Source organism: Ctenopharyngodon idella, chromosome 4 (genome assembly GCF_019924925.1).
Source record: "Ctenopharyngodon idella isolate HZGC_01 chromosome 4, HZGC01, whole genome shotgun sequence".
Lineage (NCBI taxonomy): Eukaryota > Metazoa > Chordata > Actinopteri > Cypriniformes > Xenocyprididae > Ctenopharyngodon > Ctenopharyngodon idella.
The window spans coordinates 18,521,429-18,538,604 of NC_067223.1; the positions used below are offsets into that span (position 1 = coordinate 18,521,429).

Sequence of the window (17,176 nt, forward strand, 5' to 3'; positions counted from 1 at the left end):
ATATTATGCTGAAATTCATCTCTTGAGAAAAGTTTGCACGTTGCTTTTTGTGTGATATACATTGGCTTGCCTTCTTGGTTTAAAACGGAAAGATTTCCCAATATTGCAACGTAACCATTTTGGCTCGCAGAGGGCCCTGCAGATTTGCGCTACACCACTGTGTGTGAGTGAGTGAGTGAGTGAGTGAGTGAGTGAAGAACAACGCACACGGACAGTGCTTACATCAACATGTGTTTATGTGAATACTCACCAGTGCAGGCATTTTGACATAGTGTATTTGACCAATTAGGCACGCAACCGAAAACAGAGGCTTCAATGCTTGTCCGTGTTATACTCGGAGCATGCACACAGAAACATCCTGCCAGTACTGAGTTTTATTTTTAATATGAAGCACGTCCTACTCTTTACTTTCTCATTCATTCATGTTTCTTTATTAATAATGCCAACAGTCCCGCCCACTGAAAGCTGCATGGACTGTCATACAAATACGAATATGACACATTTATAGGACATAAAGGTCTATGCAGTAAAACGAAAGTAACCGGTGAAATGTTTTGAAATGTCCCTTGGCACAGCAGAGCACCAGTTTTAATAAAAGCATATGTTTGAGTTCAGTCACTATTTTACATACTTTAACATTTTCGCAGATGTTCAACAAATCATTCTTTTCGCCGTTACCACAAACAAGCTGCAGCCGCATGAATCTGATGAGTGCAGGAGCTCTTGGTTACCATAGAAATGGTGCGGTGATGACGGTGATGGCCTCAACATTGCGGTAGGCATCTCATTACTGCGGTATTGCGGTAATGTGGTTATCGTCGCAGCCCTAATTCAAGCATTCAACAGCCTCGTAGTATAATACAAATTATTACACACATATAGCAAAATAGACAGTGTAACTGACTTACAGGTTTCTTAGACAGTCCATCTTCATTCCTCTTTTTCTCTTCTCGCTCTGTCTCACATGCAAGTTGAAGCCATCTTTGATGCAGGATTCTTCTTCTTAATCTGTTGCCTGATGTTTCTGACAAATAAAGTAATAAAACTAGTTAGTGCAGTATAATATACAATGAATACATAGATGAATGTCCCTAAAACATCTACTTGCACAAACTTTGATAATATTTAAAATAAATAACAAAGTAATGATAAACAACAACTAATAGATAAAAGCTATTGCAGCCACAATAACAAATTATAACAAAGATAAATTATGAATTCAGGGTCTTCAGTTAGGACTCGTTCATTCTTTTGTCACGTGATAGCAGCTAGTGCAGGAAACAGACAGATATGACTATTTCATCAGCATTTATTTAGGAATTATTATTTAATTATCACAAACAAAAAAAACTGTTTATCACATATTCACAAATTCAAAGTGCAAGAAATGAGATCAGGAACGCGTCATGTACTCACTTTATGAGTACAAGGAGTAAAACCAAACTAACGTTATCTTAATGTATGCTGTCATGTGACGTGACAAACGAACGAAAGAGACTCGGTTCAAAAAGACTCGGAGGTGAACTAATCAACGTTATTCACAAGATATTAAATAAAATAGTTAAAAACAATGAACTAATCTTGACTATCTTGCTACTGGCAAGATAGCTACGTAGCAAAGTATCATAAGAAAAATGTAAATAGTGCGAACATAGCAAATTGCTATGTCACGGTCACTTACAATCATCATTCAGCCTATTTCTCTACACAAACATTCATATTTAAAAAAATTCCTGAAAATCCAGAGATAGCAAAAGTTGAAATGACTAAATAACTTATCTTCAAATAGCCTTAGTTATGTGTTTGCTTGCTAACAATTTAAGTTATCACTAACTTTAATATCACATAAATACTCCAACCAAATATAACGAAGCAATCGCCAACAAAAAGACATTGTTTAAATTCATTATTTTTTTATGAAATCTTACCTTGACTTTGTGCAGTTTTCCACCGTCAATTCTCCAGCCGATCCTCTCCGCTGTTCCGTCTTTTGGGCGCCTTTTCCGCGCGCCTACTTTTAAATTTAAAGGGCCGGAAGTAAAATTCGAACCAGTTTGAACTTTGATTAAAAAAAATATCTTATCTCTAACAAGTTAGCTGTTAGCAAGTTAACAAGTTAGCTGAAGCCTATAACATGATTAAAACTTAAATAATAAATGGTTTGAAAAGTTAATAATATCAAAATAACATACAATGTTCTCATTGCAGTTTGTGCTGATTTACCCACTCATAATTTAATTTATCAATTAATATTATGATAGGCTATTTTTATTCATAAAAAAGTCATTTATAAATGTAAATGTCAATATTCAGCCAAAATGTAAGACAAATTAAATATTTTTATTAATGTTTGTTTTGTAATGTTTTATTTATTTATTAGTTTATTCATTCATTTTGTTGATATCAGCCACACCCTGCTTCATTAGGGAATGCAACTTTTCTATGCTACTTGTACCTCTTCTGCTTATAAAGAATAATAATGACAACACAACTGAGATTTAAGAAGAAAAAACATATTTGAAATAAGTGATTTATAAGCAATAATAATGACAACACAACTGTGATTTTTTATATATATATATTTTTTTTTTGTATAAAAAAAACTGTGAAAGCGATATATTGGAGGAAGAGACATGTTTGATAACATGTTTGTGTGTAAACAGTGAAAAGATGTTAGCTGTTTATGAAGTACAGCTGTCATAAGTGATATCTGTTTATAAAAGAAAAATTATAACAGAGATAGCTTGTTGGAAATTATATGAATTAAGTGATATCTGTTTATAAAAGAAAAATTATAACAGAGATAGCTTGTTGGAAATTATATGAATTAAGTGATATCTGTTTATAAAAGAAAAATTATAACAGAGATAGCTTGTTGGAAATTATATGAATTAAGTGATATCTGTTTATAAAAGAAAAATTATAACAGATAGCTTGTTGGAAATGATGTGTAAGAAAAACAGAAGAATTTTTTTTATATGAAAGAATGTAGAAAAAAGAAAAACCCCAACAGATGTTTGTATTAAAGAATGAAAGACAACTGGTATTGTAACGCCTTTATTAAAGCATATATTAATTACTTATTAAAGAAGACAAGACAACTGTTATTGTAAAAGTATTTTAATCAGAATGTAGTTTATAAAGAAAAGAGACAAAAACATTTTATTGTTGTAAAGCTTTATTAAGAATATGTTTATAAAGGAAGACACTACAACTGTTGTTTTAAGAGTTTAATAAAGCATGCTAGTAGAACAGTACAGACATAACATGTATTAGTAAGAAAGGTAACCATTACCGTTGAAGGATGTTTTGATCAGAAGCGCAGGACACAGCAGAGGAGAAGAGTCCGAGAACAAAGAGACAAGGCCTTTATATATAGACAGATGAGGGGAATTCCAAAGAAGATGAGATCAAGAGGTCAGATAGCCTATAAAAAGCTGGAACGAGAAGAGAACAGGGGGGGCTGCTTCGCACCTGAGGCTGCTTCTCTGACACCAGAACCAACGCTGATGATGCCTACATCACTGATATTGCCTTGACTGAAGAACTTTTTAATACTTATCCTTTATTTAATTACTTGTATAGAATGTTTGTAGAATATATGTAATGCTAGAAATACTAATGTAATAAATAAATGAACTTATAACTTTATAACTAAACGCAGCCTCATGTGGCATTAATTTAAGTCGTTGAGCCTGAACAGACCACGGAGAAGTCTTCTGTCTGATTGTAAGTATTTTAAAATGCTTATAATTGAGATCAGATTTGACTTGCTTACCTAACCTGAGAATAATAAAAATAAGGTAAAGGTGCTTAGAGACGCATCATAAAACAATTTATTTACTTATTACAATATCAGGGTCACTTAAAGCAGTTTATAAAATGACACTGCCTGCTTACATTGTTAATCCTGCATTTCATTCAACCAATCATATTTGAGTGACAAGTTTACAGTTTATGTCAATGGGTTCATCAACATCAACCAGGGTTTTGTGCTGGGTTGGGTTAGGTTTAGGGGTAGCGTTAGGACTAACTTGCCCTTGGGATCTTGTTACAAGATCAACAAAACATGTGGACAGAGGAATATGTCCTGCTTGAAACCATGGCAAAGATTTTAACATGCCCTCATAAACCACGAGTAAACACACACAAAGGAAGTGTCCTCATAAACCATGTTTACCTTGTAATGCCTATGTCATTATAGACATTTGTGTCCTCATAAACCACATATACCTGTACACACAAACACACACACACACACACACACACACACACACCAATAAATGTATGTTTAAAAAAAAATAACAGGGCAGGCCCATCCACAACTGATATAGCCGCCTTCCCCAGATTAGCCTGTACAATTAACAGTGTTGCATCCTATATCAAATTTCCTGAAAAATATTAATGCTATATTTTCAGTTTCATTTTTAGCTATATGTAACGGGTTATATTACTTATAATTTAGTTCTTCACTTTTATGGACCAATTAGGAAAATCAGAAGATTCGTATGATCGACTACGGAGGTAGAGGGTAATTGCTGAAGGAACGACAGGAGACCACAATTAAGGTAAGTACGTAGATTTTTTATAAATGTTCCCTTAAATGCCGGCCTTTCCCCTTTTTGAAAGTAAACAATAAAATAAATAAAAAGCAATTCAAAGTGAGTTACGTCAATTTGATTAAAAGAAATAAAAGAACAAATCACTTAAGAGCAAATCACTGTCAGTTTCACACTAGAATAGTATGAATACAATAGAAAACAATAGAATGACAACAATTTGTCCAGATTCAACAACAATTTTGTGATATCACGCACACGTCGACGACCAGTTCAATTTCCAAATGTTCAATAACTGATATCAGTTCCTTCTTCTAGTTATCTCAGAGTTTCAGTCCCGTATGGAGAAAACACAGTCTCTATGCAGGAATAGTTTTACCTTGAGCAGGGGAAAAAAAAAATGAAATCACGATACTCTCCTGGTCCTATAGGATGAATTTTCTTCTTTCTTTTCCAGTGTCCGAATAGGTTGGCTCGCCATCAAAGAAAATCAATCTCCCCTCAGGAAAAAAACCTGACCTGTTTAAAAGGTCAGAAATGCATGACTGCATTTAGTCAACAATAGCATCACATCAGGTAAGTATCTCCACATACCAATAAATTAACATATAAAGTAATAATTTCAATGTTTTACAATATTACATTGCTAATAAACATACATCTCTTTTCAGGCACGTGTATATTACCCCGACATGCACGTGAAGCGTGCACGTGAAAAAGAACGACACCACATGAGAACAACTGAACAGCGCTACGAATTTGTACCATAATATCCAAAGATACAACATAAATCACACATATGACCATAATAAACAAAATAAACAACTTCTTTCCTTACAAAATAAGTGTTGTTTTCTTATTTAAACATTAAACTCAGCATACTTGCATAAATTGAACTCACCACATCCAGATAATCACTTCCCAGTAATACAATGATGTAATTCACCCATCGATAGTCACAGGAGTAAAATAACAACTGAATCCACTCAATATTCTCCTCTTTCAACTGACTTGAGTTTTAAACACTATTTTCAAAGTTTTACTCCGTTATTTCTACTTTCTTGATAGCTAAATCTAGCGAATTTCTTTCCCGTCTTCTTCCTTCTCAGGTCTTGCGCAATCTGCCGCATCAGCAAGTGGGCGGTCCATATCAACAGAACTCTGATTGGATGAACTATAACTTGTTTAAATATTACAAATTATTTTTGTCACACAATTTATTTTATTTTAAGTATTTATTAATATCACCAATCTTCAATTATTTACTTTTCTGAACCTCATACATTTATATTAATATATATATTTAACCCTTAATTAGTCTGGGTTACATCTACATCTAAATTAACCACTTTTTAAAGGTGCTCCTTCCAAAGCCAGAAGTGGCCTTGTTTTTTTATGATATTTAGAGCATATTTTCTGTGTCAACTGTACTGTATGTTTACCAAAAGTGGCCCTAATTGTTATTAACTATTAACTTGCTTACTGTTCCATTTTGAGCTTACACCCTGGTTGGCCAGTGCTGACTGTGCCATACATATGCCAAATGTGGTCCAAAGCTGGAGTAATGTATTCGGGCCATATTTGTTATGCCATGTGTGGGCCACTTTAGGTTCACATTCAGATTTGCCAGTCGTTACTGTCCCTCATCTTTGCCAGAACTGGCCCAGGAATGTTTTAAGATAACTGGGCCACATTTGCTGCATTATATGTGGGCCAGTTTAGGCTTAAACCCTGATTAGTCAGTGCTGACTGTGCCGTACATTTGCCAAATGTGGTCCAAAGCTGGAGTAATGTATTCGGGCCATATTTGTTATGCCATGTGTGGGCCACTTTAGGTTCACATTCAGATTTGCCAGTCGTTACTGTCCCTCATGTTTGCCAAAACTGGCCCAGATATGTTTTAAGATAACTGGGCCATATTTGCTGCATTATATGTGGGCCAGTTTAGACTCACACCCTGGTTAGCCAGTGCTGACTGTGCCGTACATATGCCAAATGTGGTCCAAAGTTGGAATAATGTATCCGGCCATATTTGCTATGCTGTGTGTGGGTCACTTTAGGTTCACATTCAGATTTGCCAGTCGTTACTGTCCCTCATCTTTGCCAGAACTGGCCCAGGAATGTTTTAAGATAACTGGGCCACATTTGCTGCATTATATGTGGGCCAGTTTAGACTCACACCCTGGCTAGCCAGTGCTGACTGTGCCGTACATTTGCCAAATGTGGTCCAAAGTTGGAGTAATGTATTCGGGCCATATTTGTTATGCCATGTGTGGGCCACTTTAGGTTCACATTCAGAATCGCCAGTGATTACTGTCCCATAAGTTTGCCAAAACTGGCCCAGATATGTTTTAAGATAACTGGGCCACATTTGCTACATTATATGTGGGCCAGTTTAGACTCACACCCTGGTTAGTCAGTGCTGACTGTGCCGTACATTTGCCAAATGTGGTCCAAAGCTGGAGTAATGTATTCGGGCCATATTTGCTATGCTGTGTGTGGGCCACTTTAGGTTCACATTCAGATTTGCCAGTCGTTACTGTCCCTCATCTTTGCCAAAACTGGCCCAGATATGTTTTAAGATATCTGGGCCACATTTGCTGCATTATATGTGGTCCAGTTTAGGCTCACACCCTGGTTAGCCAGTGCTGACTGTGCCGTACCTTTGCCAAACGTGGTCCAAAGTTGGATTAATGTATTTGGGCCATATTTGTTATGCCATGTGTGGGCCACTTTAGGTTCACATTCAGAATCGCCAGTGATTACTTTCCCACATCTTTGCCAGAACTGGCCCAGTTGTGTTTTAAGATAACTGGGCCACATTTGCTGCAGCATATGTGGGCCATATTTGGTTTACACCCAGAATAGCATTGTTGATTGGCCATATTTGCCATGTTACTTGCGGGCCACTTAAGGCTCACATACATTTTGTCCGGGCTATAAGAAGGCCTGCAGTGCCGCATCATTGCCTGAAGTGGCCCACATCCGTTTGCTATCTGGGTTGGCTGACATACTTTTGATGTCCTTGCTAAAAAATCTAAATTACATTCAAACTTATAATGTAGGCCTGAAACGACACATTGAAATATGTTGATTTGTGCATTGCACTGTTTACTAGTCACGTTTTGAACAAAAGTCTCTAGAGCAGATGCTAATGGCTAGTATGGCAATGACGCTTAATATGGTTGTGTTCATACACCATTTTGCTTTTTACGAATGTGACAAATGCATTTGTAGCGAGGTTTGTATTCAAGGAAGGAGGAGGTGGGAATCGGTGAACATTCAACAAATTTTAATTCTAAAATAAACAAAACGAACGTAAAAGAATGAACACATGAACAAAACATAATGTAAATCCAGGCCTGGTCCTCTCTCCTTCTTCACTTTCGTCGCTCCTTTTTCGTCGCTCCTTCTTTTATGCTTCCAAAGCTCCTCCATGAGATACAAGGCTGTTCTCACGGTCCAGTTCCCAAAACGCACTGGATAGCCCTCGGTGGATGGCTTGACACTCCACCGCCTGGTGGATGGCAACGGTTCCTCTGGGTTTGGGCAGCTGGCAGGTGTCCCCCATTCCCTGCTCTTTCTCATCATGGCGGATGGAAGCAGGCTCCAGACTCAGGCAAACGCCCCTCCACAACCCAGGCAGCCGGCAGCGAGTTCGTCCATTCCCCAGGCAACTCACTCCAGCCCACCGCCTCAAGCGTCCATGGCAGCAGACTCTGCTCAGCCATGCTTGATGGCACCGCGGATTCCCCACAGCGACGAGGGCTCTTTGACAGTGCATTCCTCCTCCTGGGTTTTGGCACCAATGTAGCGAGGTTTGTGTTCAAGGAAGGAGGAGGTGGGAACCGGCGAATGTTCAACAAACTTTAATTATAAAATAAACAAATACAAAACTAATGTAAAATACTAAGCAGATCTCTCCCCCCATTGACTACCATAGTAGGGAAAAAAAAAATACTATGGTAGTCAACATTCTTCCAAATATCTTCCTTTGTGTACAGCTAAACAAAGAAATTTTGTACAGGTTTGGAACAACTTGAGGGTGAGTAAATGATGACAGAATTTTCTTTTTTGGGTGAACTATCCCTTGAAGATGACAAAAACTACTCTGCTGGAGTAAAGCAGCGGTTTAACAGCATATACACCGAGCCTTTGTATGTCTTGGCAACGATCTTAGACCCAAGGTATAAAGATTGCCTTTTTGATCAAGCCACTAAACAACGAGCAACAGAAATTCTGCTGAAACTGAACAAGATGACAGAACCAGAAAGTAAGGCAGAGAAAGAGAGAAGCGAGACAGAGTCCCCTTTAAAAAAAAAAGACGCACAGAGAGCAACGGACGCGTAAAATCTCTGCTTGACATGTATGGTGAATTTTTTTTTTTAAATGTTCAATAAGCCATGACAACAAGTTTTTACATTACTGGAACTCATCAAAATAAGTTAAGCAACTTTTTTTTTTAAGTTATACAAGAGTAAACATTTATTAAAGTCAGTTTAATATAATTTAAGACAAAATGTCTTAAAGGAATAGTTCACGTCAGAATTAAAATTGCCTGGTAATTTACTCACCCCCATGTCATCCAAGATGTTTATGTCTTTCTTTCTTCAGTCTAAAAGAAATTAAGGTATTTGAGGAAAACATTCCAACATTTTTTCTCCATATAGTGGACTTCAACAGGGTACAATGGGTTGAAGGTCCAAATTGTAGTTTCAAGCAGCTTCAAAGGGCGTTACATGATCCCACCCAAGGAATAAAGGTCTTATCTACCAAAACGATCAATCATTTTCTAAAAAAAAAAAAAAAAGAAGAATTATAAATTATATACTTTTTAAGTATATACTTGCACTAGTTGGAAACTAGGCGAGCAGTTGTACTGAGCAAGTGTTTACAAAGTGAACATGCAAAGACTAGGTCAAACAGCCTTTAAAAAAAAAAGGTAAAACAACGATGTCAGACTATGGGCGGTTTCTTCATTAGGGTGATTGGGTGACGCACCACCAAAGAGCGAAAGGGAGGGATTTTTTTTCTTCAATATTCAACCACAGTGTTATGCTAGCTGTCACTGTTCAATACTGCTTGTTCAGAATCTGGATATAGTCCAATCAGCGTCAAGTCACATTATGTAAAGTACTGCCCCATTTTGGGTGATTTCTGTTACGTACAGAAGGGAGCGGAGACACTGGTAAGTGTAAACAGGGTTTATTGAAGTACAACAGAGCGTGCAGACAGAGTGCAGGTGAGTTGAAGCAGATGGATACGTTGACGGGACGTGATACTGGATCTGATACTTGTCTTTGTTTTCTCAGGGAGCGTGGATGCAGATCAACGTGGAGCAGACGAACACACTGGAACTCACAGACGACGTGGAGACACAAGGGATCACAGAGGACGCTGGAGACAGGTAAGTAGGCGTTTAAAGGAGTCCTGGAGGTAAGCATAACAGGTAGTATGCATTAACAAGACCGGAGAGAGAGTGAGTGTTCAGGAGCGTGTTTTATGCTGCTGTGGTGATGAGTGCTGATGAGTGTCAGGTGTGGCTGGTTAATACTCAGGAGAGGGAGTGCGTTGTGATTGGGTGAGTGTAGAGCCTGGCGTGTCTGTGACAATATCACTCTTGCCGAGAATCGCCCAGAGTGCTCTCATAGACTTTTATACAAAGATTTTTTTTTTTCCAAATTGCAGGCACTGCAATGCAATGTCTATGAGTTCTGGGAGGGCTAGCACTAACTTACACTGAGTAATCAGCATCTTGATATGCCACACCAGTGAGGTGGATGGGTTATCTTGGCAAAGGAGAAGTGCTCACTAACACAGATGTAGACAGATTTGTGAACAATATTTGAGAGAAATAGGCCTTTTGTGTACATAGAAAAAGTCTTAGATCTTTGAGTTCAGCTCATGAAAAATGGGGGCAAAAACAAAAGTGTTGCGTTTATAATTTTGTTCAGTGTACTTTCATCATCATACGTAACCATCACTTGTGCAGCGATTGGTGGGAACAAACATCCCTCTATTAATAATCTTTGAGATGAAGTGACATTCAATAATATTTGAAAACAATTTTGCATTTTAACAACAAGAAAAAAAAAAACTACTTTAATATCTTTATTAAATGTAATTTAAAAAGAGCGAGAGAGAAAGAGAGAGAGAGACCATGGGACATCTCGTGAGTTGAGTCCAGTTGAACAATGTCATGGCGAATGCAATCATTAAATCATTAATCTTATAATTAAAAGAAATACCATTCAGTTGTCGTAGCAGTCAGGATAAATTGACAATTAAAGAATTAGGACCACCAAGACCAAATTTAAAAATAAAACAAGTATCTACAAAGAGCGGGAAATCATATAATAGGCGATTTGAGGAACTAGTACAAGCGGAAAAAAAGGCTAGCAGGTTGCAAAATAGCTAATACTACTCCTGCATTTTGTTCCATCCCGAGAGCGGTACGGACATCGCATGGACAACTACAGGTGTCACCGACATGCATAATCTCTCGGAGAAGGTGAAAAAGCATGAAACAGTGAAGATGCATATGGACAGTTGCCTAAAATTGTAGCTTCCATATGAATCACACAAAAACGTGAAAATACAAAAACACATTTGTTTCTCAAATTAAGCATTTATAGATGACTCTCCCACTGCCAGCCAAATTTTTTTCAATCTTATTTCCTCTTAACTTCGAGGAATAAACGGCACACAGATGTTTCGTGTTTACAAGTGGATTGATACAATGAGATCTTCTGAGGGTGAAAATGAAAAATCATTAATAGACAATAACTTTTAAGATCACTCACATTTCATGGTTTGCTTTATACAAAATTGTTTGTGTACTCTTGCATATTTATGTTATAGAAATGAATGGTTTTCACTGTTTTCAGTCAAGAAATAGATAATGGGTTAAATGTTACACAAAATAACTATTTTTGTATAATTTTCTCCTAATTTAATGTTGTGCATTAGTCACTATGACATGTCACACTTGTTTCAGCTTCTCAGCTGCACTTAAAGGCAGCACTAGTATTTGTCTGGTCATGTGATCTCAACATGCCTGTCCACACAAGACGACATGCTTCATGTTAAATAAAACTGCTTTAATTAAGCCATTGTGATATTCTTCAAAAATATCACTAATTTCTGTGGAGCTCAACACATTAAATGACAGCTTTGAGAATGGAAACCAACCTGTTTGTTCCTCAGTATCTTCTTGTTTCACGCTGAATACTTCTTCAATCTTCATGTCTTCACTCTCCTCTTTTATAAACGGCATCTTTATATGTACGTCATGTGGATCTCAGTTGCTTCACCACAAGTTCTTCTGTGTGTTTGGGAGCTCTGTCATGTTTAAAATGAGACTAATTAACAGCTAAAAATAAATCCAAACTAAATCTCTGGGTGCGTCTTAATCAGCTCCCTAGGTCAGTAGTCAGCGCACTAGCAAGGAAGTCATTCAGAAAGATTGTTTTTTGGCTGATTAGACCATTTAAGGCTCTCAAAACTAGCACTACAAATTAATAGAAGAACATAAATCATACAGACACTTCCCAGATAGTAAGGTGACATTGATTCAATGTTGAAATTCTATCAGAATCATCATTTTGGTTGAGATTGAAAATTCAATGCTACATAATATTGAATCAACATTGAAATTTCAATGCTTTTCAGTGTTGAAAAAAACAACATCGAATCAACGTTGATATTTCAATGCTTTTCAGTGTTGAAAAATACGAACATTGAATCAATGTTGATTTTTGGTCAGCTTCATTTCCCCATGTCAATTCATCTGTCCCCTCATTCAACACTTTATTCACATTAGCATTCATGCTCCCCATGACTCTCTAGTCTAGTCCCACAAAAATAAATAAATAAAAATAAAAATAAATAAATAAATAAAAATTTAATAAATAAAAAATTCCTGCCAACTGAAGTGTGTAGATAAACTCCAACCAGTTGGAAGTCAGTGAGATGAATCAGCTGGACATTATTATTATAATAACGTTACACTCTTTCAACTTAAACAGTAAATTCACAACTATTCAAACATCACACCTGCACTTTAAGGATCCTGCGTCAGACGTTTTTCTGACGTCACGACACACGAGCGTCTTGAACTTTCTGCTCGAATCGATCTATTTTCTCGGACTGAAAGGTAGGTTGAACTTGGAAATTTGTTTTACTTTATATATTCGATAATGCAGCATTTGAATGTGTGTTTTACAGTTAATTAACATTGTTTGTGAACATGAATACTAATAGAATCGTAATTAATCGAATTTAAAATGAATGCGTCCTTTACCATGTATGCAGCGCCAGATATTTGAAATGCTGTGGGCGGGAAGTGCGCGTGATTCCTGCATTATAATATTGAGTTAAGCTTTTAAATTAATATTTATCTGTTCTTTTAATTGTCTTTGACATGTTAGCTCTGATTCCATGTGCCCAAAATGATGATCCAAATCTGTAAGTAAAGACATTGTGAGCTAACATTACATTTGCCTAACTTGGTGTTTTGCATCGTCCAGGGAAAAATGTTAGGATATTTTTAGTATAAATCATGATCATGATTTTAGTAGAAATAGTAGATTATAATAGTAGTATTTGCACAACTAATTAATTGACTTAGCAAACAACTTTCGACCACTAATGCTGTAAAAATGTTTCTCCTCTTAGGACCTAAAGCTTTTCAATTTTGTTGGACAACAGAGGACACTTTGCAATACATGGTAAGTAATTTCTATATAAAAACTGATATAGTTGCTAATGAATTACTAATGTTGGATATGAGTAAAATCCATGTTGTTTATTGACTTGCATGTTATCCTCTTTAACAAACTTTAGACTTGGAATTATCCAAACCAGATCTTCATTAACTCACCTTTATGCCATCCCAAATGCATGTGATTTTTGTGTTGTTTTTCTCTGAAAAATATCTGTTTTGTAATAATTGTTGCTAAAATGCATGTTTGAGCTGTTTCAACTGAAAGTAACTTGCACTGACATCTTAAAATGTGTCTGTGCTATTGTTTTGTCTCAAGATGAATGGCAATAATGTATTTTTTCTTTACTACTTAACCCCTTTCACAGACAAGGCTTAAACCTAGTCCCAGACTAAAATGCATGTCTGAACTGTTTTAACTGAAAACATATCTTAAAATATGTCACTGCCATTGTTTTGTCTCAAGATAAACACTTTTCTAAGGCATGTTTATAAAAGCTACTTAAATAATTGAACTAAGGTCTGATCCTGGCTTAGCCTAAGCCCTGACTGGTCTATTTGTTTGTCACCATGAAATGCCATTTTCACAGCCACTTGTTTTTCCTGAATGTGATGTTAATTCCTGTTCAAACAGTGTGTGGTTATAAATAAATACATTTGTATGTAAACTGAAGGAAGTTGTGAATTTTTCATTAAAAACCATATTAACTGCAGCCCTTTCATTGTCTCTGATTGAAATGAGTAGAAATAGACATTTAACTGGCTTAGAATCTTGCTGTACATAAAGCAAGAATGATTTTATATTGCTTCCACGTTAATTCAATGTTAAATAGGTGATTTAATTAAGGTTGAAAAAACATTGATTTTACAACCATCTTGATCTATTTTTTATCATTGAAATAACATTATTTCAGGGTGCAAACCTGATGAAAAATCAATTTAAAATTGATTGATTCAATGATAATTTGGTTAATGCATTAACAATGATTCAACGTTGATTCAAGGTTGGTCTGCTATCTGGGAATATAGTTTATTGAACAACCAGGAGCTTATATGGAGTGCAGGTAAGTGATGGCAGATAAGACAGGTGGCAGATATGGATACTGGAGTGATACTTGTCTTTTCTTTTGCAGATATCGCAGGCAGATGACAGACTGGAGCTGAGAAGACACTGAGGTTCCTTGAGACGAGGAACAACGAAGGAGACTTGGGAACACACTGGAGACAGGTAAGTATCTTGGAAGGAGTCCTTGAGGTAAGCATACAGGTAAGACCATGTGCAAACGAGACCGGACAGTGACTGTGTGAGTGCGTGTGCCTTTTGTGCTGCTGTTGATGACTGTGCTGATGGGATGCAGGTGTTCGTGATTAGAACTCGGGTGATGACGTGCGCTGTGGTTGGGTGATGGTAGAGCCTGGCGTGTCTGTGACAGGGCCCGTTGTACTTGGTGGTGTGCGGAGTCCCAGACCCTCTCGCTCTCTCGGAACCAGTAGTCGACCGCTGGTACGTCCGAGGGCTCCCCTGACCAGGGGAACAGTGGGGGTTGGTAGCCGAGTACGCACTGAAAAGGGGTGAGACCAGTGGTAGGCTGTCGCAGAGAGTTCTGGGCGTACTCGGCCCAACCCAGAAACTGGTTCCAAGAGTCCTGGTGGTCGTGACAGAAGGTACGAAGGAAGCGGCCAACCTCTTGAATCTTCCGCTCTGTCTGCCCATTCGTCTGTGGATGGTATCCTGAGGAGAGGCTGACGGTCACACCTAGGAGCGAGAAGAAGGCTTTCCATACCCTGGAGACGAATTGCATTCCTCTATCCGATACGATGTCCTCAGGAATTCCATAATATCTGAATATATGATTGAACATAAGTTCAGCAGTCTCCATGGCCGTGGGCAGTCCCCTTAAAGGAATCAGACGACATGACTTAGAAAATCTGTCAATAACCACCAGAATACAGGTGCAATTATCTGAGGCTGGAAGGTCGGTGGTAAAATCTACTCCTAGGTGTGACCAGGGTCTTCGAGATGGCGCATTCCTTGCATCCCTGCACGTACATCCGATATCCGATGCCATGTTTGGCCACCAACAGCGTTCTTTTAGCAACGAGAGGGTTTCATTGACCCCAGGGTGGCCAGTGCCCAGTGATGTGTGAGATGCGTGGATGAGGGGAGTGCGCCGTGTCCGGGTGATGTAGAGCAAACCTGGTGGGCAACCCGGCGGAGTGTTGGTGGAGGCATTGGACTCGGGCAGGGTCTCTTCGGACCAGACAATGGGATTGACGAAGAGCTTTCTGGACAGGATTGGTTCAGGAGTTTCGAAGCTTTCTTCGGGACTGTGGATACAGGATAAGGCGTCTGCCTTTACATTCTTTGACCCAGGGCGATAGGAGATAGTAAAATCAAAATGGGTGAAAAACAGGGGCCATCGTGCTTGGCGTGGGTTTAGTCGTTTTGCATCTCAAAGATATTCCAGGTTCTTGTGATCAGTAAGAACAACAAACGGGTGTTTGGCTCCTTCGAGCCAATGCCTCCACTCCTCAAGGGCCAGCTTGATGGCGAGAAGCTCCCTGTTGCCGATGTCATAGTTGAACTCCGCCGGGTTGAGTTTGCGGGAGAAGAAGGCGCATGGATGGAGTCTACTTGGGTTCCCCTGCTGCTGTGACAAGACCGCTCCCACTCCGGTGGTCGAGGCGTCGACCTCCACGACAAAGGGCTTTTCTGGATCGGGATGAACCAGGAGGGGAGCGGTGGTAAAAGCTTCTTTCAGGGTCTCGAAGGCTTGGGTCGCGGCTGGGTTCCAGGACAGAGACTTGGGCTTACTGCGCAGAAGGGTGGTGAGTGGAGTGGAAATGATACTGTAACCTTGAATGAATCTTCAATAGAAATTTGCAAATCCTAGGAATCTCTGGAGTTCTGAATTGAAGAGCATATTCGTTAACAGTCATTGATTCTTGTTTCAACTGATATAACTGCTCACCGATTGAAGAATCCCAGGCAGGTCTTCCGAAAACTTCTTTGAAGTGAGCGATGAAACTGGAGAGAGACTGGGTTATGGGATTTTTCTGGGACCAAAGAGGTTCAGCCCAGCGAAGCGCCTTGCCATTCAACTGAGAAATTACAAACGCTACCTTAGCGTGGTCGTTGGGGTACAGGTGCGGTTGCATCTCCAGGACCAGCGAACATTGCAGGAGGAATCCGTTGTAATCCTCCGCCGATCCAGAGAAGGGCGCCGGTTTAGCCATGGGACTGGCGACGGCAGGTGGTGAAGGAGAGACGGCAGTGTTTGAGGAAGTGCTCGCTGATGAAGATGCGGGTGGATTCGTGGAGAGTGCTCAGCGTAATGCGTCCACAAGCTCTTGAAATGGATCCGGGGTGGTCATACTGGTGTTCAGCGGTGTTGGTCCGGTCTTCTGTTGTATGCATCTACTGAGAAATACTATTTACAGGCTCATAATGTGAATAATCAACCCTCTACAGTGTGAGTAAATTACTTGCATATAAATTTTCGGTGACACTTCATAATAATGTTCAGTTGTAAGTAATTATTTATAAAACATTCATAAACGATTAATAAGTGATATGCTAACATTTTATGTATGTTTTATTAATTCAGTTACAAGAATGTGGACGAATAAAACTTCCTAAAGACCACGTCTTTGTTCTCTTCACTTTAGACCTGATGCCTTTGAGGCTTTTAGTAGACCACAGCTACTGAAAGAGCTTACATTTGGCGATGGATATAAGTGTATGTTTTAACCAAATGCCTGTCGTGGGCCTGACGAGGGCAGCCCATAACACATCTTGATTAAGACAGACTGCCTCATAGCTTGTATGTGTTACTTGTATGCGTTACTTGATTACCGTTGCACCAAAACATACAGATGAAAAAGTATCCGGGCT

General features: G+C 38.5%; 1 protein-coding gene and 1 long non-coding RNA gene across 5 annotated transcripts in view; both read right to left on the bottom strand.

The window, feature by feature from the left end:
- Nucleotides 1-12,806, bottom strand: part of LOC127510625 (gastrula zinc finger protein XlCGF7.1-like) — a 237,907-nt gene extending 225,101 nt beyond the window's left edge. For 2 of the 4 annotated variants that reach the window (XM_051890430.1, XM_051890434.1), the window contains exon 1: nucleotides 11,751-11,830. Coding sequence is in view for 1 of the 4 variants with exons in the window: in XM_051890432.1 (XP_051746392.1) it covers nucleotides 11,751-11,835 (85 nt within the window). In the remaining 3 variants the exon portion in view is untranslated. Of the gene's footprint in view, nucleotides 1-9,133; nucleotides 9,528-11,750 lie in introns of those variants that run through there. The other 2 variants (XM_051890432.1, XM_051890435.1) reach the window with 2 other exon arrangements.
- Nucleotides 4,437-5,700, bottom strand: LOC127510718 (uncharacterized). Its single transcript, XR_007929718.1, has 2 exons — nucleotides 5,461-5,700; nucleotides 4,437-5,078 (listed from the first exon to the last, which is right to left on the bottom strand). It is a non-coding gene; the product is annotated as an uncharacterized LOC127510718 (long non-coding RNA).
- Nucleotides 12,807-17,176: the final 4,370 nt, after the last annotated feature.